This window comes from Coregonus clupeaformis, chromosome 19 (assembly GCF_020615455.1).
Source record: "Coregonus clupeaformis isolate EN_2021a chromosome 19, ASM2061545v1, whole genome shotgun sequence".
NCBI lineage: Eukaryota > Metazoa > Chordata > Actinopteri > Salmoniformes > Salmonidae > Coregonus > Coregonus clupeaformis.
In genome coordinates, this window is record NC_059210.1 from 19,277,311 (window position 1) to 19,304,821 (window position 27,511).

General features: G+C 41.4%; 1 protein-coding gene across 4 annotated transcripts in view; it reads right to left on the reverse strand.

The window, feature by feature from the left end:
- The window catches only part of nap1l4a (nucleosome assembly protein 1-like 4a), a 49,191-nt gene extending 23,358 nt beyond the window's left edge, over nt 1-25,833 (reverse strand). For 2 of the 4 annotated variants that reach the window (XM_041837632.1, XM_041837635.1), the window contains exons 1-9: nt 25,688-25,778; nt 24,637-24,683; nt 17,519-17,591; nt 6,018-6,162; nt 3,261-3,347; nt 2,033-2,164; nt 1,793-1,864; nt 1,339-1,478; nt 377-522 (exon numbers count right to left, since the gene is read on the reverse strand). In XM_041837632.1, coding sequence (XP_041693566.1) covers nt 377-522; nt 1,339-1,478; nt 1,793-1,864; nt 2,033-2,164; nt 3,261-3,347; nt 6,018-6,162; nt 17,519-17,591; nt 24,637-24,664 — 823 coding nt within the window. In that variant the 5' untranslated portion in view covers nt 24,665-24,683; nt 25,688-25,778. The other 2 variants (XM_041837633.1, XM_041837634.1) reach the window with 2 other exon arrangements.
- Nucleotides 25,834-27,511: the final 1,678 nt, after the last annotated feature.

Genomic DNA, 27,511 nt, shown 5'->3' on the forward strand with positions numbered 1-27,511 from the left:
GCTAAATTGTGACTTGATCCCATCTCTGCCATCAATGCTCTTCAACCAACTTGAATGAGCTTGAGCAATTTTGCCAAAAACAATAGATAGATTGGGCCCCAAGAGTTGTGCAAAGTTGGTGGAAATGTATTCAAAATGATTCACAGTTGTAATTGCTGCCAAAGGTGCTTCTACCAAGGGGTGCGAAGACCTACGCATCAATAAATCTTTTCAAAAACGTCTATACATTTATTTTCACTTTGAAAGTGTGGAGTAGGTTGTGTAGATCAGTAGGGAAAACTCCCAATTTAATCCATTGTTAGATTTAAATTGAAGGGAGCCAAATGTGACAACTGTGCAAAGGGTGTAAAGACTTGTGTTTGTGGTGTGTTCTCACATTTGATGGGGTTGAAGAAGTTGAAGAAGGAGTCGTTGGGGACCTGCTTGGTGACTGTGCGGACGGTGCCACGGCCTTTGTGCTTCTGCTTCTTCTTAATGGTCTTCACCGTCACATCCTTCCCCTTGTGCCAGTCTATCTGACAACTAGAGGGGAGGGCAGGGAGAGAAAGAAGAGAGAAATTATACAATTCAATTTTATGTGCAGACTGACATGACGAGTAAAACTTTGAGGGCCGGTTTCTGCATAGTCCTGGAATAAAAAGCATGGTCAATGGTGCATCTCCATTGAAATAGCTTTTCAGTCCAGGACTGAGCTTAAACCCCTAGAGTCAATGTCCGCACCCCCGCGGATATCACATTAGCATAATAATAATAAAAAAACATTAAAACCTGTCAGTTTAAGCAGGACAATTCCATATAGCTTAGTAGAACCCCCCTCTCCCCTGGCTTAGACAGGACTGTTATGGGTTAATCTGTGTCCGGGAAACTGTCCCTTAGAGGGTTATGGTTTATTATTGTCACAATACCATGATACACCATTTTCCATGGCAAAAAAATTTACACAAAACACTATGGTCTTTTAAACAGAGACTCAGCGATATGAGATGTAACAGATGAGCGATGCGTTACAATGCATTCACAGAGTAGATGCGCATGTGCACAGGTGCCCTTAAATAGCTACAACTTGATAGCTGCGGGAGAAGTTAAACCTCGCGCTTCAATTAGTTGTTGCGGAAATTGACCCGGTATTGCCGTTCACTACCTTTAAGAACCTGTTTCATGTAAAATATGTTCTATAGCTTGGAATATAAAGACATTTGACTCTCGGTGGAAACATGACTATTTGTTTACCACTTTAGGACTGCTTTCCTGAGGAAATGTTTGTTTCATGTTTTATTTCCTTGCGATGAGTATTGAGATGGAGTATCGTGATAATCTCCTAATGTCGTTGACCCTCACCCTTCACAGTCGATAATTTCTGGGCCCTCAAATGAGAAGGGGTCGGTGGCGTCAGGCTCCGACTTCATCTTGTAGACTTTAGTGAGCACAGCATTGTTGAAGAAACCATTGGGCTCAAAGTGGAACTCTAGTGTGAAACTCTGTCAAGGGGGAACAATAGAAGGCCAAATGACTTAATTACCCAGCAAACAACTTCCCAACCACCATTGTGTTCCACGTACAGACAGTGAGAGTTATTTGATCAGCTATTTGATCAGTTTCTTGTACAAAATAAAAACATGGATGAATTCATTCAATGAATAAAGGGATGTGATCTGAAAAAACAAGTCAGAAGACCAGGAACTCAATTATCGATTTCAATTTTCTATGTCCAGACACAGATGAAGGATTCAATGATCCAGGGAAAAAAAATGGATCCCAGATATCTCAGACTCAGTTGGATTGTAATACCTACCATAGGTTGTCCAGGCTCAGAGAACTTGACTTGGATATCCTGCAGGTGCTTCAGGATGGGCTCATCGTGTTCCTGATGGGATAGAAACAGTTTCAATGCAGTACTCCACTCCAATGTGTTTACATTGTAGCATATCACTCAAATGCAGCATATCACTCACCACTCTGCTATGTGTGTGCGCCCGTTAGGAGAGAAATCACACACTGACTAGGCCCCACATGTAAGTAAGACTGTGTCTACCTGCAGCATGTCACTAAGCATGTCCACGCTCTTGAAGATGGTGAGCCAGAACTCGGGTACGCCTTTGGGGTCTTCCTCTGGGGCGGCATCCTCTTTCTTCTCCTCAACAGCAGCCTTAGTCTTCAGCTCCTCCTACAGGCAGACAATTGTTACTACACTGGGTTACTACACTTTGATTTCTCATGTATTCCCCATCTGTGCATTTCCTATGCAGTTGTCAGTTACCAACAGTGGTCCTGGAGAGCTATACTGGATGTGCATAATTTTGTTCAAGTGCAGCAAATTTTAGGGGTGGCTGGTAGGCCCATTACTTGCCCTGGATGGTCGAGCTGTCTGGCTGGTGTTGGTGAGCAAGCAGAGGCAGGAAGCAGAATATCCAGTGCAAGTTTTTTATTTTAAGGCTCTTGGAGTAGGTGCAGGTATTTACAAAATATACAAATCATCCAACAAGATGCTGGACCAGGCTCAAAGTAAATAATAAACAGATTTAAAAAACTAGTCAAACTAATATAAAGATTGAAGATCAGTCTGACTAGCCCCAGGGCTCCGAACAACCCAAACTAACCCCTGCAAAGACAGGTGGCCATCTTCTCTCCCATAAAGCTCTACACCTGAGCATTTATAACCAAGCCGAGAACAGGTGACAGGAAACATTTGTAATTGAATGCACTGTCAAACTAAGCCAATAAACACTTAGCAAAGTAAACAACTCTACAATAACAGTTTAGATACTATAACCTGTATGATACAGAAACATATAAAATACTTTTAAAGAGCTGGACTAGAGCAGAAACTTTTCCCCAATTAGCAATGGAGTGTCCCTTCTTAATGAGCAGACTATGGTCACCTGCATGCTTGGTGGCCATGCCCCTCCACATGCTACAAGACAGATCTCACACACACACAAACATTTGTATGTACTGCTTTAGACTGGCAAATAGTACTGCTTTAGACTAGCAACATAACTAATAAACTTTATCCGATTTACTTCTCATATCTTCTGTAATTTATTTTAAAATGTTTAGAAATGATTAGACTAGATCAAACACAGGTAACACTCAACCAAAATGAATATTTGGTAAGGTGACCAAGCAATTATAGCACCATGTATACATTGAAATGGGACTAGTGAGGAAGCAGAGTTTCAAGGTTCAATCTGAACTGAGCTGTGACTGACTACAAGGCGTTTGAGAGGCATGATAAATTTGAGCTAATCAGTTCTACTTACCGCTAGCTCTTCCTCCTCCTCTCTGTCGCTGTGCCACTTACAGTCCTCGTCTGTGGGTTCCACTGTGGCTGTCACCACGTCTCGTCTCTTTGGGCAGAACGCACACATACACGCACACAAAAACAACACTGGGTGACTGGCAAGAAACATAAGCATACAGTGCCTTGCAAAAGTATTCATCCCCCTTGACGTCTTTCCTATTTTGTTGCATTACAACCTGTAATTTAAATGGATTTTATTTGGATTTCATGTAATGGACATACACAAAATAGTCAAAATTGGTGAAGTGAAATGAAAAAAATTACGGAAAAGTGGTGCGTGCATATGTATTCACCCCCTTTGCTATGAAGCCCCTAAATAAGATCTGGTGCAACCAATTACCTTCAGAAGTCACATAATTAGTTAAATAAAGTCCAGCTGTGTGCAATCTAAGTGTCACATGATCTCAGTATATATACACACTACCGTTCAAAAGTTTGGGGTCACTTAGAAATGTCCTTGTTTTCAAAGAAAGGCAATTTTTTTACCCATTAAAATAACATCAAATTGATCAGAAATACAGTGTAGACATTGTTAATGTTGTAAATGGCTATTGTAGCTGGAAACGGCAGATTTTTAATGGAATATCTACATATGCGTACAGAGGCCCATTATCAGCAACCATCAGTCCTGTGTTCCAATGGCACGTTGTGTTTGCTAATCCAAGTTTAACATTTTAAAAGGCTAAATGATCATTAGAAAACCATTTTGCAATTATGTTAGCACAGCTGAAAACTGTTGTGCTGATTAAAGAAGCAATAAAACTGGCCTTCTTGAAACTAGTTGAGTATCTGGAGCATCAGCAATTGTGGGTTCGATTACAGGCTCAAAATGGCCAGAAACAAATAACTTTCTTCTGAAACTCGTCAGTCTATTCTTGTTCTGAGAAATGAAGGCTATTCCATGCGAGAAATTGCCAAGAAACTGAAGAGCTTGTACAACACTGTGTACTACTCCCTTCACAAAACAGCGCAAACTGGCTCTAACCAGAATAGAAAGAGTGGGAGGCCCTGGTGCACAACTGAGCAAGAGGACAAATACATTAGTGTCTAGTTTGAGAAACAGACGCCTCACAGGTCCTCAACTGGCAGCTTCATTAAATAGTACCAGCAAAACACCAGTCTCAACATCAACAGTGAAGAGGCGACTCCGGGATGCTGACCTTCTAGACAGAGTTGCAAAGAAAAAGCCATATCTCAGACTGGCCAATAAAAAGAAAAGATTAAGAAGGGCAGTCTGAGATATGGCTTTTTCTTTGCAACTCTGCCTAGAAGGTCAGCATCCCGGAGTCGCCTCTTCACTGTGTGGTATTGTTGTTGTGACATGAATTGCCATTGCCTTGCACGCCGAAGGGCTCATACTTGAAACCTTCATCCGGCAATAAAAATGTCAATTTAAGTTTATTTACCCGAGTGCTGTCCTATTTCTGTTTTTTTTTGGATTATATACACACACGAGGATCCAGCACCCAATTTAAGTTTATATAAGGTGGAGGCGAGCACATTGTTTATCTTGTCATATTGTATGATGGCCTAAACCGCGTGCCATTAGCAGCTAAATAACTTAGAGCAGAATGCAGAGAGAGGCCTATATACCAATGCAAGTAACTTATACTGGCAACTAGATAAAAATAGCCTACAAAAGTCAACATATAAAAACATTGCAATATCCTGATAAAAATAAAGAACTAAAAAAAAAAATCACATTCATCTCTCTACTCCGACTGTCTGCAATGAACTTGAAACATTGTATCAACTAGGCCCTCAGTTTCCATGCTAGTGAGCTCCGGACAGATAACGGATAAGAATTAACCAGATATTTTATGACGTTTCCACTGGATCAGAGAATAACATTTTTCCCCTTTCACGCCGAGGCTCGGTGGTTATCAAAAGAGAGAGAGCGGGAAAGATTTTTCAAATACATTGAGGAACTATTGTCATTCTCAATAGACTTTAAAAAACGGATTACTTGCCGTTTGAAGGGAAGAAATGTTTTCTTTGAGAAGCTCCACAGCTCATTAGGAACGCCGAGTTAAGACAAATACTATCAGACATCCCCAAATGGGCACATGTATACATTTGCGCACAGGTCAGGTAGCCTAGGCCTACTTCTATGCGTAATCAGGTGCGCGTCCTTACGCAACATTGACAGGAGCGCTCCAAACAAAAGACAATGAATAAATTGACACCCCTTGCCTTGATGACAGCTTTGCACACTCTTGGCATTCTCTCAACCAGATCCATGAGGTAGTCACCTGGAATGCATTTCAATTAACAGGTGTGCCTTCTTAAAAGTTAATTTGTAGAATTTATTTCCTTCTTAATGCGTTTGAGCCAATGTAAAAAAAATAGTTAAAAAACTTTTGACTGGTAGTGTATGTAAATGGAGCTGCAACTTCATTTGGTCACTATAAGTTATAACCTGTTCTCCGATTAGCACCTGTCTTCATACTTGATGCCAAAGCAGCACACCCCTTTTTTACATTTTGAGTAGTGAGTCACTGTTGAAAGTAGTCGACCTCTATCCCTTCCTGTGGGGCGTCATTATCTCAAGTGGTTTCCTGTCCTTAGTCTGCACAAATTGTTAAGAAAATCCAAGAATGTGTCTGTCATTTGCTTTCACTAATCCTGTGTTTATAGCTCAGTGCACAGGAGAGGAAAGGAGACAAGAAGAGGAGGCCACAGAGGTAACAACTGTAGTAGTGAGGTGTGACTGTACCTTGTCGAAGAGGGGCTGGTAGAGGCCAGCGTACTTCCTCTCCAGCTCGTGGACTTCCTCATAGAACTTTGCCTCTATGTGGGCACATTGCACCTGTAGCCTCTTCAGGGCGTAGACTCGCCTCTTCACAGCCTTGGGGAGCAGGCTGGGGAAGAGCGGGACAGGCATTATCATGCACACACATCACAAAATGGTGTCCCAATTCTTGATCCTTTCTCCAAAGTCTGCAATTATGCACTTATCCCCATAAATGTAAAAGCATTGGATAAGTGTAATCATGGGCTAAAGAGGGAGTGTCCGTAATCAGTTCTTTCATTTTAAATCCATGTAGCAAAGTGAACAAGAGCACACTTCAGGAGAATTGGGACATAGGGTTTCCGAGATGAGTCCTAAACCTTATTCTTCCTGTGCAGGCAGACAGTGTTGCAGGCCCAGTGCAGATTGAGTGAAAATACAACATTCCGGAATCCAGAGCCATGCGCATTTGAAATAAGTATAGTAGCATGACTCTATGAGGGCAATTCCGTGGGAAAAGTCAATCTGAGCATGGAAAATAAAGTTTGTCATTTGCAAATTAAACCACTTCATAATTATCTTTAAAGGTCTAAATGTTGGATTGCAGGCTTTATTTGACCAGTTAAAATAGAAAATTGCATGAATTTAGGCCGTTACAGAGTATGAAGCCAGGGGCCGTATCAACAAAGTCTCTCAGAGAAGAAAATTGGTTGTAAGTACTGAGAATAGACATTTTCCTATTATTCTTAGGGGTAAAAATCAAAAGCTATGCATGAAGCCTCTTTAGTAATAATAATAATAATAATAATAATAATAATAAAAGCCATTTAGCAGACGCTTTTATCCAAAGCGACTTAGTCATGTGTGCATACATTTTTACGTATGGGTGGTCCCGGGGATGGAACCCACTACCCTGGCGTTACAAGCGCCGTGCTCTACCAATTGAGCTACAGATTGGTAGAGCACGGCTACAGATCAGTCATACGAGTCCTACCTAGTCAACAGATATTTAGGAGACCCCATGAGCTGTCCTAACCAGTTAAGCGTTGCCAGCAGGTGTCTTGATTATACTTTTTTTTTTAAAGGCAGCGAGTCAGCGGTTTCTGCGCCATACAGGCAATTAATTGCTTTGGAGATGTTGAAATACTTTCTTTCTGAGGCAATGATCAATCCATAAATAAAACTATTTCATATCTGCTTTCAGCGGCATAGGCCCATCACATTATTCAAAATATTAGAATTGGTTAGAAAAGGTTATGCATGTCAACCAGGGTTTCCATTAGCCGGTAATAGCCGGCTTTTGTCCGATAAAGATATAGAAACATTGAAATAAATAAAATTTGGCCTATTCATTGATGGAAATACCAGTCGATGGAAATACATTTGACTGGTCACGCTTATTGGTCTATGGGGTAATTTGCATAATTTAGTGGAATTAAATTGGCGCGTGTACAGTATATTCGTTATGCATCTTATCACACACCGATAGCATACCGATAGAGCCTTCAAGTGGAAAATCTGTCAGACAGCGCAAGAGCTGCTGCATCAGGTTGTGGCGCTTTCAAGACAATTGGGAAAATACAGGTAAAATCATGACATCAGTGATCTTCAGGTCAAAAAGTCGGCGCTTTAGAAAGAGGCCCGAGATTCCGAGTTGGGTGACCTTTGAGAAAGAAAATCCCCAGTCGGAGCTCATTTTTGCCCCCAGTTCCCAGTCTTGAACGCACAAGTCGGAAGTTGGAGATTTCCGAGTTGCCAGTTCACAGTTGTTTTGAACACGGCGTCAAACGGCAACAGAAGGCAGGCTTCATCAGTGCGTCACACACCACTTTACAATGAGCTGGAGGCCGTATGCATTTTAAAAACATATACTTCATTGTTTGAAACCTGAATGTTTTAATACGAGGCTCGTCTTACATTGTTTCAAAGTAGCCTATTAGATCTCCTCTCTTCTAAATTTCTAATGGATATTTTCATCTCTGTCACATGAAACCACTCACATGTGCAGTGCCATTTTGACAATGGTGTTTTCCCAGTAATTGCATTATGGAGCGAACATTCGCAAGTAGCCTACTGCCTTGTGTGCATTGCTGCGCTTATAATGTGAAGAAATAATAGTTTATCAAAATGTTATGCTTTAATGTTATCATCTGGTGCATCAGCCTCATTGCTTATTTTTTATTTTATGTAGCCTGTCCCTACGGGTTGTATGAATTTGGGATCTGTCATCCCACAACTGTCCCAGAGTCTGTTTGGAATAGACCATTTCTTTCTCGACAAGCTGACAAATAGAATAGGTAGCCTAAACTTGTTGGCTGAGGAAAAGTAAATGTGGACAGTTATTCTAAAATGTTCGAAGTGCACATCAGAATTATTGGACCGCACATCATTGCAATCTCGACTTGTATGTTCTGTTAATAAATGTGATTTCTGTCATTCTGAGCACTGTGGGTGGACGCCCTAATCAGGTTACGCACCCAATGCTTATGGGTCCAGTAAATTAGGACCCCCACTTTTGTTAGTGTCTTATTGGTCACGGTCACACCAAATACTTATCACCACATCTCCTTCAGCCTATCAGTGGCCTTGATTCCCGGGGCTTCAGTTTCAGTTAGTCTATGACCCCAGCACACTGTGTGGTCAGAAACGTGCTTTCCCCATCCTGATGATCACTTCCACAGTTTAACCTCCTGCTTAACTTTTCCTCCTGTGGACTGAATCCCTGTATGTCTGATCTTTAATTGTTTGTGCATCTAAATGTAAGTGCCGTGAGATCTGTGTCATTATGTAGAGCTAAGTTTTGTGGTTTATTGTGTACAATTACCGTGTGTTGAGCTTGTTAGGTAGCTCGCGCTCCCGCTAGCATTAGCACTACCGTTAGCATTTTGCATTGGAATGCATTAGCATCTTAGCATGACTGTTAGTGATTAGCCATTTATTAGCATTGCTCATTTACAGTGCTAGGCTATTTTCTATTCTATATGTCACTCATGCTCATTGTAACTATATTATGTATACATTTCAACATTACTGTAATGTTTATTTGAGCACTGAGTTTCATGTGTACAAGTCCAATAGGCTGTTTAGTCCATTGCCATGTGACTAGGCCTTATGCCTGCTTTAGTGTTTGCCCTTGATGTTATATACTTACCTGTGCTAGCTTATACAGCCATGTCATTCATTTATAGCAGTGCTATAGTCTAAGTTTTCTCCTCTTTGCTTTCAGGACCACATAGTTCATGTCAGTTCTCACTGGACATTATTCTCAGTTATCTGAACCATGCATGGTCAGATGTGTGTGTGATGTGTGAATGTGGACATCATCTTCCATTAAACTCCCTTTAACCTGGACATCTGCCTCATCCTTGTTCTGACCGGACATTCTGTAGTGGTTGCTACCGGCCTTAAGCCAGCACTTAAGGTTTCTTATTACATTCATGGTCCTTCGATTCTCTACAACCCTACCCCTATTTTTCACGGTTTGTGGCAGTAGCTAACCAAAGCATGGATTGCAGTCTCTCCGTGTCTGCTTAGACAGCTTTCAAGGTAAGGAAACAAACATGTACACGTGTAATGTGGGTGAACTATCCCTTTAAAATAGGGCTTGAAAAAAATCCTGCAGTGTTTGAAAATGTTCATACTATAATTAATTTCTCCAAAAACAATCTAAATGTGGTTGAGGCTAGCTGACAAGTTTAAGAAACTGTTTTGTTGTTGTACTTTTACCCCCTTTTCTCCCCAATTTCGTGATATCCAAATTGGTAGTTACAGTTTTGTCCCATCGCTGCAACTCCCCTACGGACTCGGGACAGGCGAAGGTCGAGAGCCATGCGTCCTCCAAAACACGACCTTGCCAAGCCGCACTGCTTCTTGACACACTGCTCGCGTAACCTGGAAGCCAGGCGCACCAATGTGTCGGAGGAAACACCGTCTAGCTGGCGACCAAAGTCAGCTTTCAGGCGCCTGGCCCCCCACATGGAGTCGCTAGAGAGCGATGGGACAAGGAAATCCCGGCCGGCCAAACCCTCCACTAACCCGGACGATGCTGGACATATTGTGCGCCGCCTCATGGGTCTCTCCGTCAAGGCCGGCTGTGACACAGCCTGAGATCGAACCCGGGTCTGTAGTAACGCCTCAAGCACTGTGATGCAGTGCCTTAGTCCGCTGGGCCACTCGGGAAGCCCAACTTGTCATCTTCTTACAGTACATACAGTGCCTTCACATTTTGTTAGAGCCGGAATTAAAATGGATTAAATTGATATTTGTCACTGGCCTACACAGACTACCCCATAATGTCAAAGTGGAATTATGTTTTTCAAAATGTTTACAAATTAATTAAAAATGAAAAGCTGAAATGTATTCAACCTTTTATGGCAAGCCTAAATAAGTGAAGTAGTAAAAAGTTGCTTAAAAAGTCACATGGACTCTGTGTGCAATAATAGTGTTTAACATTATTTTTGAATGACTACTTAATCTCTGTACCCCACATATACAATCATATCTAAGGTCCCGCAGTGGATCAGTGATTTTCAAACAGATTAAATCACAAAGACCAGGGAGGTTTACCAATGCCTCGCAAAGGGTACGTATTGGTTGATGGGTACAAATAAAAAGAGTTGAATGGCTGTGATAAGAGAAAACTGAGGATGGATCAACAACACTGTAGTTACTCCACAATACTAACCTAATCAACAGAGTGAAAAGAAGGAAGCCTTGTTTGTACTGTTGTGCAGCATGCGACAGGTGATCTAATTACAGTATGAAATTCACAACTAAATGTTTGCCAGCTAGATGTCTTATAACTATTAAGTTAACTGTCTAAAATGTGCTAAATGCTCTGCAGTTGTGCATTTGGTTTGCTAATTTAGTAGCTAGTTAGCTATCTAGCTAAGTGGTTAGCTTCTTCCAAAATCAAGCAGTCACTTGGGAAAAGCAGAGAATCCCTCCTGGATCAAGAGCCTTGCTGGCTAAATTATTTTTGTGCCTGCAGCAAACTGTGAGTAGCATTTTTGAGTTACTTGTCTCATTAAGGTCAGAAACTGTACAAAATGTTCAATGCGCTCATTAGCATTTAGTTCGCATTCTTTTTACATGCACTTCTTAGCATTGCTAACTTTCGGATTACAGAGTATCAGTGGAGTTTGAAAACCGCGCCCTTTGTGTTCAGTACCGGTATTATCAAATATCCCGATATGGCGCAAGGTCAGTATGAGGGTATGACAATCTGGATACCGCCCAAGCTTAGAATCCAAATATATGGAAAGCTCTTAGACTTACCCAGATATACTCCGCTGTAATCGCTGCCAAAGGTGATTCTAACATGTCGAGTCGAATACTTATGTTTTTCATGATATCTTTTATTTATTTTTTACAAATATTATAATTTTTCTTTCACTTTGACATTAAGAGTATTTTGTGTAGATCGTTGACAAAAAATTGCAATTAAATCTAATTTAAATCTAATTTTGTAACAAAATCTGAAAAAGAGGTGTGAATACTTTCTGAAGGCAAGATATTTCGCGTTTATGAGCTATTGAGTCGCCTTAACATCTCTGCCTAGCAGCTTGTATAATAATAATATAAGCTTGTGCACACTAAGATGACAAAACAGGATTATTGAGGTAAGAGGCATTTCAATATAGCCTATTCTTGTTTTTATGACATACAATCTGTCCATGACAGCCTACATGAACACCTACAAAAAAGCATAGTATCATGTAATTTGTTTCAAAAGTATGAATATTAGATATCAAATAATTAGTTACACTGGAATTTGAGGAATAATTTTTACAAGTATGAGGAATAACTGCACTGTCCTTGCTGACAAGCACACTTCTTATCCTACATGATAGCCCATCATCAGGAATGTAAATTGTTCCACTGACTTGCATAGATCAGCTTTGTGAAATAAATACATTAAATATAACATCTCCTGAAGACAAGATTGCATAGCCTTGCGCTACCCAAATCTATTTTTCGCCACTCAACCCACTAGAATAAAACTTCCACGTTTGGGTTCACAATCTCTTTCTCCATGTGCCTTCTTAAAGTAAATGTGAGGCGCAGCCAGGAACTAGTTCTGTACAATGGCGAGTGGTGGGGTCGATAAACCAGGAGGATTCTCCATCATCGTTTATATCTCCAGTTTGTGAACATTTTAGTTTCCCAGTAGATTACAACGGCGATGGACAGAGAGAGTATGTCTCCACTGCTCAACGAGAACAGCCTATGCAGATGCCAACACCTCAAACATGTTGACATATTTACATCACACCGACGTCACCGCAGTATTCCTACCACCGGATCAAAACGGAAGCGCAAAAAAACAACTTCGCAGCGGATTCTGACCGGACCAAAGAAATTACAAGAGCGATAGGTGTTTATAAAACGCAGATATGCACCCATTCTCAGTGGTTGAGAAGAATAGGGAGTTTCAGCACCTCGTGAAAGTGCTCGAGCAGGTTACGAACTTCGCCCTCTTGCACCCATTTCAGAAAAAAGGGAGTACCAGCTCTATATAGGCAAGCTAAAGCCAAAGTTGTCAATGGATTGTGATCGACCACCTCGATTCAGTCTTAGTTAGCAAAATTTGAAATGGTGTTTTTAAAAGTAGAGACTCAGAGCTAGAAAATGGTATATCATACACTACAGTGGGAAAGTAATTCTGCTTTGAAAGTTGATAAACCTCTAAACCCACTTTTGAGAAAATGGCCCTTGAATGTTTTGGTACACCTACTGGAGAGCTTTGTCTACACCCATTCAGCATCATTCACACCCTCTTAAGCCTTAGCCCCACCCTTCTCTTTAAGGATTCACATGTGAGGCCATGTGCTAAACAGAGTGAGTACGGTCGTGTACTAAACAGCCAAAGATTTCAAGACTAAAGGCTGGTTTATATGTCTATCGACATGTCTGTAGACAGTTGTCGCAGTGACATCATGAAATTCAATTCTCGTCCGACATCAACATTTTCGTTGTCGTTATGAAAAAGTTTAAAACACAAAAACGACAGGCTGCATAACATCAGCAGCCTGGTGGTCCAAAATAGCATAACTGGTGTATTTTAACACCAATAAACCCATCTGTTTAAAAATGAATTTAGTACATGTCAATCTAGCAAACCATGCAACTAAAATCAACTTTCTAAACAATGTTTTGGTAAATGTCTAGCTTGTTAGCTAGCTAGCTAACGTTAAGTTAGCTGGCTAGCCAGTTCAAATAATGACCACACACTATATATACAAAAAAAATTACGTGGACACCCCTTCAAATGAGTGGTCGGCTATTTCAGCCACACCCGTTGCTGACAGGTGTATAAAATCGAGCACACCACCATGCAATCTCCATAGACAAACATTGGCAGTAGAATGGCCTTACTGAAGCCCTCAATGACTTTCAACATGGCACCGTCATAGGATTACACCTTTCCAACAAGTCAGTTCGTCAAATGTCTGCCATGGCAGAGCTGTCCCGGTCAACTAAATGCTGTTATTGTGAAGTGGAAGTGTCTAGTAGCAACAATGGCTCAGCCGTGAAGTGGTAAGCCACACAAGCTCACAGAACGGGACCGCTGAAGCGCTTAAAAATCGTCTGTCCTTGGTTGTAACACTCACTACCGAGTTCCAAACTGCCTGTGGAAGCACACAAGCCTAAGATCACCATGCGCAATTCAAAGCGTCAGCTGGAATGGTGTAAAGCTCGCCGCCATTGGACTCTGGAGCAGTGGAAATGCGTTCTCTGGAGTGAGGAATCACACTTCACCATCTGGCAGTCCGACGGACGAATCTAGGTTTGGCGGAGGCCAGGAGAACGCTACCTGCCCCAATGCATAGTGCCAACTGTAAAGTTTGGTGGAGGAGGAATAATGGTCTGGGGTTGTTTTTCGTGGTTCAGGCCCCTTAGTTTCAGTGAAGGGAAATCTTAACGCTACAGCATACAATGACATTCTAGATCAGGGGTGTCAAACGTCCGGCCCGCGGGCCGGATCAGGCCCGCAAACGGGTTTAATCCGGCCCGCGAGATGATTCTGAAAATAAAATAAAAATTTGTAAAGTATAAAAATGCGCTGCAATTTTTCTATAAAATAAACTGCTGTTCCAATTGTGTCCACTGGATGGCGCAATAGCAATTGTGTTAAGCAAGCAAACTGTTTATACCGGGGCAGAGCAAGTAGGTCAAGCACGTGCAGCCAATGAGCTACTTTGTTTTGCCCGCAATATTTATTACGGCTTCTACTTTTAACATTATGTGCTTTGGCACCCTCATTGCCCCAATATGTCTCTGTCAAAAAAGAGAAAAGTGGACGCAGAGTGCAGAGTGTTCCAAGAAAAATGGTCATCCTATTTATTCACGGAATTGAATGGGAAAGCTGTATGTTTGGTGTGTTCAGAGCATGTTGCAGTGCTGAAAGAATATAACCTTCGTCGCCACTATGTAAGTCTTCATGCTGACAAATATGACAACTTTCAAGGACAGCGGAGATGAGAGAAGGTGAATGAACTGTTGGCGGGTCTGAAGAAACAGCAGTCTGTGTTTACTCACAGCCGAGACATCAGTGACGCTGCAGTGAAAGCTAGCTACCTCATTGCTAATGAAATCGCAGTGGCTTCAAAACCATTTAGTGAGGGTGAATTTGTAAAAACATGCATGATGAAGGCAGCGGAGATTGTGTGCCCTGAAAAGCAGCAGGCTTTTGCAAATATCAGCCTGACAAGAAACACAGTTGCAGACAGGATTACCGATCTTTCAGTGGATTTGGACAGCCAGTTGAAGCAAAAAGTAAAGTCATTTATTGCGTTTTCGGTTGCAATTGATGAAAGCACGGACATTACAGATGTTGCACAACTGGCCATTTTCATCCGCTGAGTTGATGACACATTGACCGTCACCGAGGAGTTCGTGGAGTTGGTGCCGATGACAGATACAACGACAGCAGCTGATATTTTTACCGCACTCGTCGGCGCGCTGGACAGGGTCGGAATGGACTGGTCCCGCGCTGTCAGCCTGGCTACAGATGGTGCGCCCTCAATGATCGGGAAAAAAGCAGGCGTTGTGACAGAGTTCAGAGAGAAAGTGCAATCTGCAAATGGAGGACGTGATTTTTTGACTTTTCACTGTATTTTGCACCAGGAGGCTTTGTGTTGCAAGTCATTAAAGATGGATAACGTCATGAAGGTGGTCATCCAAACTGTTAATTTCATCCGATCCAGAAGCCTGAATCACCGTCAGTTTGACACCCTTCTCAGAGAGAAAGACCACATCTATGGCCTGCCATACCACACTGAGGTAAGATGGTTAAGCCGAGGTGCTGTGCTGAGGCGTTTCTTTGATTTACGAGAAGAAATTGAACAGTTCATGGAAGAAAAGGGCAAACCAGTGTTAGAATTTCATTCCGCAGAATGGATGCAGGACCTTGCATTTATGGTGGATGTTACAGAGCACCTGAATAACTTGAACAAACAGCTGCAAGGGCGCAACAAAGTTGTCACGCAGTATTATGACAGCATACGTTCTTTCAAGTTGAAGCTGTCATTGTGGGAGACGCAACTTGCCGGTGGTGATGCAGCTCACTTCCCCTGTCTGAAAAATGTGTGCGCGACCCAACATGTGGCAGACATGAAGCGGTTCAAAGATAAAATAACGGGACTGTTACGGGAGTTTGAGCAACGCTTTCAGATTTATGTTTATATGTTTTTATGTTGATGTGCTATTGTTTTTAATTGATTTTATTTTATTTTTATATTTAACCTATTCTTGACTCTGTGGTTCTTGCACTTGTTTGGGGAACAGGATTTCATTATTTTTATCTACATTTCTGCCTGAGAAATGACACCCTGATATAGTTCTGTGATCTGTGATATACTTCTGTGAATCACTGAGGCATTGTGTGTTTGTGTGTTCTTTGTCCTCAGAACTTTCAAATAACTTGAAGTGTTTTATGATTAATAGTGATGTTGTGCTTTTGGACACTGTCCTCAGGCTCCAGCTTTATGTTTATATGTTTTTATGTTGATGTGCTATTGTTTTTAATAGATTTTATTTTATTTGTATATTTAACCTATTCTTGACTCTGTGGTTCTTGCACTTGTTTGGGGAACAGGATTTCATTATTTTTATCTACATTTCTGCCTGAGAAATGACACCCTGATATAGTTCTGTGATCTGTGAAACAGTTATGTTAATCACTGAGGCATTGTGTGTTTGTGTGTTCTTTTTCTTTAGAATTTTCAAATAAACTTGACGTGTTTTATGATTAATAGTGATGTTGTGCTTGTACTATTTTGGACACACTGTCCTCAGGCTCCAGCTTTATGTTGTATGTTGATCGTATTAAAACAAAGAAAACAATTTGAAGTTGTTGTTTTTAAGTTATATATACACCATGATTTTTCCGGTCCGGCCCACTTGGGAATAGATTTTCCTCCATGTGGCCCCTGAGCTAAAATTAGTTTGACACCCCTGTTCTAGATGATTCTGTGCTTCCAACTTTGTGGCAACAGTGTGGGGAAGGCCCTTTCCTGTTTCAGCACGACAATGCCCCCGTGCACAAAGCGAGGTCCATTCAGAAATGGTTTGCAGAGATTGGTGTCGAAGAACTGGACTGGCCTGCACAGAGCCCTGACCTCAACCCCATTGAACACCTTTGGGATGAATTGGAACGCCGACTGCGAGCCAGGCCTAATCGCCCAACATCAGTGCCCGACCTCACTAATGCTCGTGGCTGAATGGAAGCAAGTCCCAGCAGCAATGTTCCAACACCTAGTGGAAAACCTTCCCAGAAGAGTGGAGGCTGTTATAGCAGCAAAGGGGGGACCAACTCCATATTAATGCTCATGATTTTGGAATGGGATGTTCAACGAGTAGGTGTCCACATACTTTCAGACTCCTTTGGTCGTTGTAGCCTTTCTCATTCTTTCTTTTAATCTGTCATTTTAATTCCATCTTCCATCGATTAGATATCCCCTAACTTGCTTTCCAGACAAGCAGACACCAATGCAATTGCCTCCCTCTCCACGGCAAGTTGAAAGGATCAGAACGCATGCCTTTTGCACCATGCTGCCCTTATGTTTTGATTTCTAAGACATTCCCAGGTTTATAGGCCTATCACAACTAAATAAATAATGGATTTTATTGTGAAGGTGAAGGCTATATTAAATGGAGTTATTCAACTTTTTTAAATGTAGATGTTCCAAAGGCGCGCATCAGCAGCTTGTATTCGTAGAAGCCCGTAGATGCTAAACATGTTTATGTTAATTAACGGTCAATTACAGTGAGACCTGCAGTCATTTGCATGACAATTAACGGCTGACCAAATTTCATGACCGCCACAGCCTTAGGCACACCCCTACTATAGACGCACACATCAAAAGTTTAGTTCATATTTTGTTTGTCCATTACACGAGACATTAAAGTTGTTATTTTGCGTGCAAATGTAACATCCATAGTGTTGGAATCGCACATTAAATAAATCTGTGACCAGTGCTCACCTTTCCATGTTGTGGAGGCTGTCCGGTTTGTCCAACGGCCCTCCTGGGATCTGCATGCCATGGTCTCCCTTACCTGTCAAACCAGAGCACACAAACTGACTCACACCTGAGCACTACTACTCATCGATTCACTGTGTGAATCATGTTGGCTATGTTCCAATCTGCACATTTAGACTGAATCTAAATTGTATTTTCATGATTCCTCACATCCCTTCTCCTCCTCCAATGTGTTGAGAAGGAGGCAAGGTCAGGGGTGTTGTAACTATATGAAGAAATGGCATGATAACCTGTGAGTCCGAGAATGCGCCTATTCGGAATAAATCTCTCTCTGCAAATGGGCTGCGCCCAACCCCCCACCAGAGCTCTTAATGAGCAGATTCTACAGATATTGTGTTTGCCATGGCAGGAGAAGACCTGCAAGGGCGAAATAATGACTTGATTTGTATTATTGTTCCACTTACCCTTTTCCCAAAGTTGAGATTTGTTAAACAATAGGGAATAAAACCTGATTTATTTTCAACTGCAAGTACTGCGTTGGGACTCCTCATTATACGCCACAAATTAGTTCTGAAACCCGGGAGGGTGGGATTCCTCAATGGAAAAACGACAAGGAAAAGAGATTCTGAGGATTAATATTGGAAACGTGGAGTTAACCATTAGAAACCATGGCCGAGCAACTTGCACGATTTAAACAGATTCGGGGAACAACAAGGACGGCAACTCCAAAGCTGTTGAACAGAATTGATCAGGTACTGGGAGAAGAAAACCCTGATGTTAATGTCTTGGAGGAATATATGGAACGATTAACTGCAAAGGAACAAACATTGAATGAGTATGATTGGGACATTGAAAATGAAACTCCCATGGACTTGAACAAAGAAGTGAACAGCGCAATGGGTTATATGGACTAAATAAGTGTCAGGAAAACACTTAAACTGTTTATGAGGAATGCAATATAATGTGAAGAATGCGCCGAAGACACCACCGAACAATCCTGCACTCAATCAGCCCATCAGTGCCCAGAGTACCCAGTGTGCACAAAGACTCGGCAAGAACGCACAGGCCAAGTGAGCACAGAGAGACACGCCATGGAGAGCGCATAGACACAGATGCTGTAGTTTCAATTTCACCAGGTAACAGTGAAGGTAGCATGGTATTACTGCAAACAGCTAGTGTTTATAGAAACGCCTAAACACAGAGTCAAGTAGCCAGGTGTTTACTAGATGGGGGCAGCCAACAGTTTTATTAGAGAAGACAGGAAGTGTTGAATTTGCATACATTTGGCTCAGTTACACCCAAGAAGACACTCTTCCGCAGGTTTCCCTCGCTAGTCTTTGTGTTCTCGGAAGCACGGCAACTAATCAGTCTCCTCTGTTCCAGAAATACTGAATCTTAGGAGTCGATTCCCTACTCTTAAGATTCAGTATTTTTAGAACAGAGGAGACTGATTAGGTGCCGCACTAGGAATCCGACACTCAGAAATGAGAGTCGACACTGGGAGTCGATGTGCAAGGAGTCAAGGAATCAGTTATTTTGGAGTCGACTCTCCACCACTACGTCATTTTGGTTAACAGTTGGAATAATGTCAGAGAAAGGCAAGCGACAGCAGTGAAGTCCTGTAGGCAATACATTTTTGCAAGGTGGAATTGAAGTACAGTAATGGTAGTACAGGTGCAATGCTTCACCATCTGAAAGAGACGCAGCGTGAGACCCAAACCGTTGCTGGCAGCTGCATTCTGAATTAACATGTTTTTAAATATATTTTTTCTTACTCCTCGACCAAACCGCCGCCGCACGTGCATATGTTGATTTTGTCTATCCCCACCAGACGCATTTCATGACACGCAGGTTAAAATACCAAAACCAACTGTGACCCCAACTATATTAATTTGGGGACAGGTTGAAACACACAAAGGATTCATGGACATTTAGCTAGCTTACTGTTGCTAGCTAATTTGTCCTGGGAGATAAACTTTGGGTTGTTATTTTAAATTCATACGGTCCGTTTTTTTTTTTTGCTGGATCTTTGTAGAATTTCGACTCATACAAAATCGTGTGTTCTCTACTCTGACAATTGATCCACAGATAAAAGGGGAAACCTAGTACATTTTTTGTTTGTTTTCTCGCCTCGTTCATCTTTCTTCCTCTGTGGATTGTATATGGCGGTTGGCAACCAACTTTAATGTGCATTACCGCCATCAACTGGACTGTGGACCTCCATCTTTCAATCACCCACGTGGGTTAGTATGCTCGTAAAAACAAATGAGTAGATGGGGGAGGCAGAACTTGCTGCGTGTCAAGTGTCTAAAATAGAACCAAGCTCTATTTTAGCGCCTGGCTACGCAGACGCCCGTTGACGTGCAGGAGCAGTTTGGATGAAACTATTGAATAACATGTAACTGTGTCTATTTATTTTGCAGCGCTTGCTCACGCAATGCGGGCGGTTTAGGCAGCATGTTATCGTTTTAACCTCTTAAGGATTGGACCACTTTTTTCAATTTTCCCTAAAATGACATACCCAAATCTAACTGCCTGTAGCTCAGGACCTGAAGCAAGGATATGCATATTCTTGATACCATTTGAAAGGAAACACTTTGAAGTTGGTGGAAATGTGAAATTAATGTAGGAGAATATAAAACATTAGATCTGGTAACAGATAATACAAACAAAAAAAGATGCGTTTTCTTTAACTTTTTTTTTTTTTTCCATCATCTTTGTAATTCAAGAGAAGGGCCAAAATATTATATTGCAGTTTAGGCGCAATTTAGATATTGGCCACTAGATGGCAGCAGTGTGTGTGAAAAGTTTCAGATTGATCCTGTGAAGCATTTCAATACTGGACTATTTTGTATCAAGTCTGCCCAAATGTGCCGAATTGGTCAATTGATACATTTTCAAGTACATAACTATAGAGAACATACAAAAAGTATATGGTAATACAAAATGTAAGTTTACACACTCCCAGGAATGTCATACATGATGGATCATTAGCTTATACACTAACTTTCACACATCTAGATGGCCGGGCGGGGTGGGTGTGGAGCCAGAGACATCAGGGGTTCAAACTGTAGAACCCAGTTCCTACATTTTAATATAAAAATGGATTTTAACAAACAAAATTATGCTTCATTTTATCTCTGGGACCCTTAGGATGACGAATCAGAGCAATATTACTGAATGTAAGTACATTATTTACCTTCAGAGGTGAATGTATCAAACCAGTTGCCGTGATAATTTGTTGTTGTTGTTGTGCACTCTCCTCAAAGAATAGCATGGTATTTTTTCACTGTAGTAGCTACTATAAATTGGACATTGCAGTTAAATTAACAAGAATTTAAGCTTTCTGCCCATATAAGACATGTCTATGTCCTGGAAAGTTTGCTTTAACTTACAACAGTCATGCTAATCACATTAGCGCACGTTAGCGCAATCTTCTCGTATACGGGACACCGATCCCGTAGAGGTTAATGGAAAACCGATTGCCGTTTAACCCCCTAGAGTCGATTGACGCACCGGGAATCTAAGTTACATTTAAAAAATCCCCATCAAAATATGTCAGTTTAAATTAGAGATATCTGTTTTTGCATTGGATGCGTCTCAATCCACTGCATCTGCCAGTGTTGCACTTCCGCATCTGCAGTTAAAGGTGGCAGAGCTAGAGCCGTTTGTGTCAGACCATGATACATCGCGAAAATCGGTCTTCTCACAAAGACATCTGTAGCGTCCGAATGGTTTGACCTACAAACTGTTATGGCCCCTCTATTGAAAGATGACTCACGAACACTATGGTGTTCTCCATTTTGTTCTACGACCCCCACGTCTCAGGAGACTTGTCTGAAGTCGGTACCGTTGATATGCCAACTTGTTTGGTAGCGTCCAAACCATTTGGGCTACATATTAATGGGACCCCACACAATGGTGTTCTCCATTTTGCGCTACAACCCCCACAAGTGTCATGGGACTGGTCTAAATGTAACCGGTACCAGTAAAAAAGAAAAGAAAAAAAGAATGGAAGTATGAAGGTAACCCCAAAAAAGGGGTTAAATGTGTAAAAAAAATATATGTATATATACTTCCTGATTTTTTTATATCTCCTAGATTTAGGACAGACTTCAAAACCTTGTTTCTTATTATTTATTTATTTTACTTTCCTTTTGGCCATTTATGAAGGTGTTATTCCATGCGTTTCAATGGGCTTTAGTAGTAAAGGCCAAAATCTATATTTTATCTAAATTTTTTACCTAAAGGGGTACTAAACTTCAAAATCAAATAGCTAAATGATCCATAGTATGACCATCTTAAAACAATTCCATTTCAGCTTAGCTCCCCCTCCCCCAACGTCTTACGCTAAGGTATTAAAGTTCTGTCAAAAACGTGATTTTCCTGTGTTTTATATACACTACATGACCAAAAGTATGTGGACACCTGCTCGAACAATTCATTCCAAAATCATGGGAATTCATATGGAGTTGGTCCCCCCCTTTTCTGCATTAACAGCCTCCACTCTTCTGGAAAGGCTTTCCACTAGATGTTGGAACATTGTCGCTGGGACTTGCTTCCATTCAGCCACAAGAGCATTAGTGAGGTTGAGCACGGATGTTGGGTGATTAGGCCTGGCTCGCAGTCGGCGTTCCAATTCATCCCAAAGGTGTTTGATGGGGTTGAGGCCAGGGCTCTGTGCAGGCCAGTCAAGTTCTTCCACACTGATCTCGACAAACCATTTCTCTATGGACCTTGCGTTGTGCACAGGGGCATTATCATGCTGAAACAGGAAAGGGCCTTCCCCAAACTGTTGCCACAAAGTTGGAAGCACAGAATCATCTAGAATGTCATTGTATGCTGTAGTGTTAAGATTTCCCTTCACTGGAACTAAAGGGCCTAGCCCGAACCATGAAAAACAGCCCCAGACCATTATTCCTCCTCTACCAAACTTTACAGTTGGCACTATGCATTGGGGCAGGTAGCGTTCTCCTGGCATCCGCCAAACCCAGATTCGTCAGTCGGACTGCCAGATGGTGCTCCTAGATGTTTTCACTTCACAATAACAGCACTTACAGTTGACTGGGGCAGCTTTAGCAGGGCAGAAATTTGACAAAGTGACTTGTTGGAAAGGTGGCATCCTATGACGGTGCCACGTTGAAAGTCGCTGAGCTCTTCAGTAAGGCCATTCTATTGCCAATGTTTGTCTATGGAGATTGCATGGCTGTGTGCTCAATTTTATACACCTGTCAGCAACGGGTGTGGCTGAAATAGCCGAATCCACTAATTTGAAGGGGTGTCCACATACTTTTGTATATATATAGTGTACGTTTTCACACTATGAGGTTGGAATAATACTGTGAAAATGATAATGCCCTGATAATGAGGTGTTTGAAAAGAGCGCCTGAAATTTCAGCCTGTTTAGGTGGGATGGTTAATAGACCAATAAGAAAGTGTTCCAAACCTCTCTGCCAATAACGGCTAGTTCTCAGTTTTCACCTCCCCACTCAGACCACTCCCAGACAGTACTAGCAAAATTCTTACTTGAGAAATTGCTATTTCCTAAGACACTATTTGTTTCTTTTTGGCCATTTTAACTGAAAACAATCACAGTACAGTACTTAATTGTTACCCAGAAATGATTTGATATTGAGATCAAAACGGCTGCACTGGACCTTTAAAAAATAACCATTCGTCACATCCCTAGTTAGCTATCAAGATACGAACATGTCAGCAGCTCTGTGACCAGGGTCGTGGTCATCATGTCCCACAATGGAAAACATTTAAAAACATTTTGCAATGGAAAAAGAAAACAAGTGTTTCAAATCAGACAGGTCTAGGCAGTCTCTCCCTGTTTCAGTCAGTTTTCTTCTGTTTGGTGCCTATAATAGGACGAATGACTGGCAGGAAAAATAATGACACCCGTTTCATGAGTCATGATGACACTGTTAAGAGTTTGTGCTGATCCAACAGGCTTTTGCTTCCCATTCATAATAACAAATGCGCTCTATATTATAGCAAAGACGGTTGTTCATACCTCTTTCAGTCCTATCACAACCCTGCTGGTGACTAAATATTACATGGCCCATGACTTCTGTATAAGGCAGTGAGATGCCACATGCAAAATAGTCTGTTGTGAAATAATGAGCTGAGGCTTTGAAGGAGTGGTCTAATGGTGGGGCTAGGATGCACTTGGGTTCAACCAATAGCTCAGTTTGCGTTGTGAACTGATATGCAAAGCACACACACATACAAATAAACACAGGGCACCAAATTCCTGAGAAGGAGTCTTATACATAAAAATGTATGCACACATGACTGTAAGTTGCTTTGGATAAAAGCGTCTGCTAAATGGCATATTATTATTATTATGTTCCTGAAAAAGGGTTGAGTGTACAAAGCAATGTCACTTAGTAACACTTATTGTGTTTATGTTCATATCCCAGGGGATCTAAAAAGCTATAATCAAATGGAAGAAAATACACGTATTTTCACAGCATCCAAGTAAGAGGCATGTTGTGTGGATATAAAATTGCATGGTGCTTTTAAAATGTATTTGTCTTCAAGAGGTGACAGATAATTGGTTAGGTACAGTGCAGGAAAATCAATGACCCTATGACCGCCTAGATCAGAGGCTGTGAGATTAGATGGCAAACTGAGACGTGATTGTTCCATTACCTGCCATCTAGAGTCTAGCTGAGAGGTTCAACTAACAGCTGGGTGGCTGGCTGCATTCTTATGACATTTTTTAGTGATCCAATTGACATCTTAGTCATTTAGCAGACGCTCTTATCCAGAGCGACTTACAATAAGTGAGTGCATACATTTTTCATAAGTGGCCCCCCATGGGAAATAAGTTATGAAATAAGTTTAATTCTTATATCATCATTTAATCATTTTATATTTGAATCAGATTTTGTATCCTCCTCAAATCCTCACTAGGAAACATAGCTGTCTTTCATAGAGTTGAAAATGCAACTCCAGGGTTGTAGAGACAGAGAAACTTGAAGCAACTTGTCAAGTGTGTGATTTGAGATGCTTGATGTAAACTGATTATGAGTAATATAATTGGTCTTACAGGGGCAAAGCAGATACTTGCCATATTCCTTCACCACATTAGATCACACAAAAGAACATACCTCTGCCTTCAGCTTTGTTGGCCTCCATCGTAACAGCTCCTTCTGCTCTGTAGCAAAATAGATACAGGGGTCAATCTGGGAATTAAGTGACTTATGGTCTTAATAAGGATGCATGCTTGTGTGCAACATAACTGCAATGATATGTAATTAATACTAAATTCATAGACAGTGCAACAGTTGTGGCTAGGTAACTTAGCTAGCATTATGTTAAATTAACGTAGCTACTACCAAAAGTTCCCGGCAAGCCTGTTGATAACCAAACAAGCATATTGTCAGTAACCAAACAAGCCTGTCAGTTGACTAGCTAACTTAGCTAAGAACTGTTATTTGGCTGGATATAAAATATCTGAAGTTAAAGTGACGGCCTCAATAGGTATTGTGAAATCAACATGAGCTAGCTAACTACAGTAATCGGAACACAACAAGACTCAAGAGCGCAGTTCAATCACGCATTATGCCTTTGGCATGAATGATACATTGACATGCTACATTGCTAGCGTACCTACAGTAACTAGCTAAGATTGTTCGCGATGCGGTCTGACGTAAACCGAGGAATTTATCACTCGTATTACCAGATCCTCTAACGACGAAATTGACATTTACTGTCTGTACGCATTAGTTGCATACCTGTTAGCGAAGCTAAACAATTCTAGCATCCCCACAAATAACTCTGGGCGGTGCCACAATTACTTGACAGTAAACGTTAGCGTGCTAGCTGATGATAGCATGTTCGCATGCTGCCTCAACAACCGATTTTATGGCCAACAAAAACCAGGTAACACGATGGCAAGTAGTTAGTCAGTTAACGTCACACACAGAAAACACTACCAACCAACGGATATTAATGGTCGTCCACGACGGAAAAACCTGTTCATATAAGCTTGTTTCTCCTTTAGTCAAATGCCCCCACTCAACGAGCTACATGACATGTGGGCTTCTCGCTAGCTAGCCAGGCATTTGTTGCTAACTAGCTAGCAAGCAAGAAAGCCAATGTCAATGTCAAAAACAGTAACTTAGCTAACACTAGCAACATGCCTCTGACAGTTCCTACCGTTTCACTATTCAATACCTCCTGTTGAAACACAAAGAATGTAACAAAATCCAATTTGAATAGCTACGTAGCTAACTGACGAATTTTGCTCCCTTACCTCAGGGTCTTCTTCTTCTATAAAGTTTTATGGCAGACTACACCTATTGGCGTATTGCCGCCACCTACTGTACGGGGTATTGAAACAAAACAAAAATAATATATTCCATTGGGGGAAGGGGAGATGGACCCGAGATAATACAAAATACAAAAATAAATCAAAACAACCATCCCACTCCTTCAGTCACATTGAAATCACATCCCTACACAGTCTCACGTGCCTGTGAGGACAGAGCATTCATCGGCAGGATTCCTTGTAATGCCTCTGCAGAAAAGTTAATGAGTCCCAAAAAACGCTCAGCCGCACTCACAATGATGCCTACTTTCTCCAATTTCCTCTCCGTTTTCTCTGTGCAGTTGATAACCAAAGTAATAAACGCTACAAAGTCCACCTTCTTAACATGCAAAATGTCAGGGTTCCTCTGTTGACAAAGAACATAATAATAATATGCCATTTAGCAGACGCTTTTATCCAAAGCGACTTACAGTCATGCGTGCATACATTTTTGTGTATGGGTGGTCCCGGGGATCAAACCCACTACCTTGGCGTTACAAGCGCCGTGCTCTACCAGCTGAGCTACAGAGGACCACTCATCTTGTGTCTCTACTCCTACTACCATTACTTCTTCAACTTCAAGCCTTTCTTCCACTCTTCTCAATGCCTCCGGATAGGAGACATTCTGGACAGCCCATATTCTTGCCACCTCCATCTCCTTCACCCTAACAGGACACATCAGAAATTCGTGTGCATGTTCACCACCACAATTGCAGCATTTAGACTCAGCTGGCATATAATACTCCTCTCGTCTACATACACTTAACCAAATAATTTACATTTATCACACTGCATTGGTTTGGGCACGAAGGCTCTCACAGGGAATCTCATATAACCCAAATACATGTGAGAAGGGAGAGACTCATCAAAAAACAATAGAATGGATGGAGAGGGCTTCCGCACTCCATCTACCATGCGGGTCAGTCGTTGTGCACCAACCACTTGATCCAATTCTTCATGTATATCCTTTGCATTTACTTCTAGCGACACCCCAGAGATAACGCCTTTGATAGGCGCCCTGCTTCGAAGATCCACACACGACACATTCCAATCGGACATCTTCGAGGCGCAAAGCACGCTCCTCCTTCTGTTCCACAGAAACACACACAAAAAAAATAAGCCCACTTATTTTAATTGACAACATCTTATCCAACACATCCACAATTTTAATAGAGACTTCAAACGGATCCAAAACCCTTATTCCAACCAAAAAAAAGACTAAGAACTAGGTTTGGATTTATTAGTTTCCACTAGCACTTTACTTCTCTTTTTTCCTTTTGCATTCGCCACCGTAATCGAATTCTTCTCACTCTCATCTCCACTTGACATGTCATCCGATTCAAACAGAACATTTGCTTCCGCCATTTTCCCAAACTCCCCCCCCACAAACTTTTAAGAAGGCACACCTGTTAATTGAAATGCATTCCAGGTGACTACCTCATGAAGCTGGTTGAGAGAATGGCAAGATTGTGCAAAGCTGTCATCAAGGCAAAGGGTGGCTATTTGAAGAATCTCAAATATAAAATATATTTTGATTTGTTTAACACTTTTTTGGTTACTACATGATTCCATATGTGTTATTTCATAGTTTTGATGTCTTCACTATTATTCTACAATGTAGAAAATAGTAAAAATAAAGAAAAACCCTTGAATGAGTAGGTGTTCTAAAACTT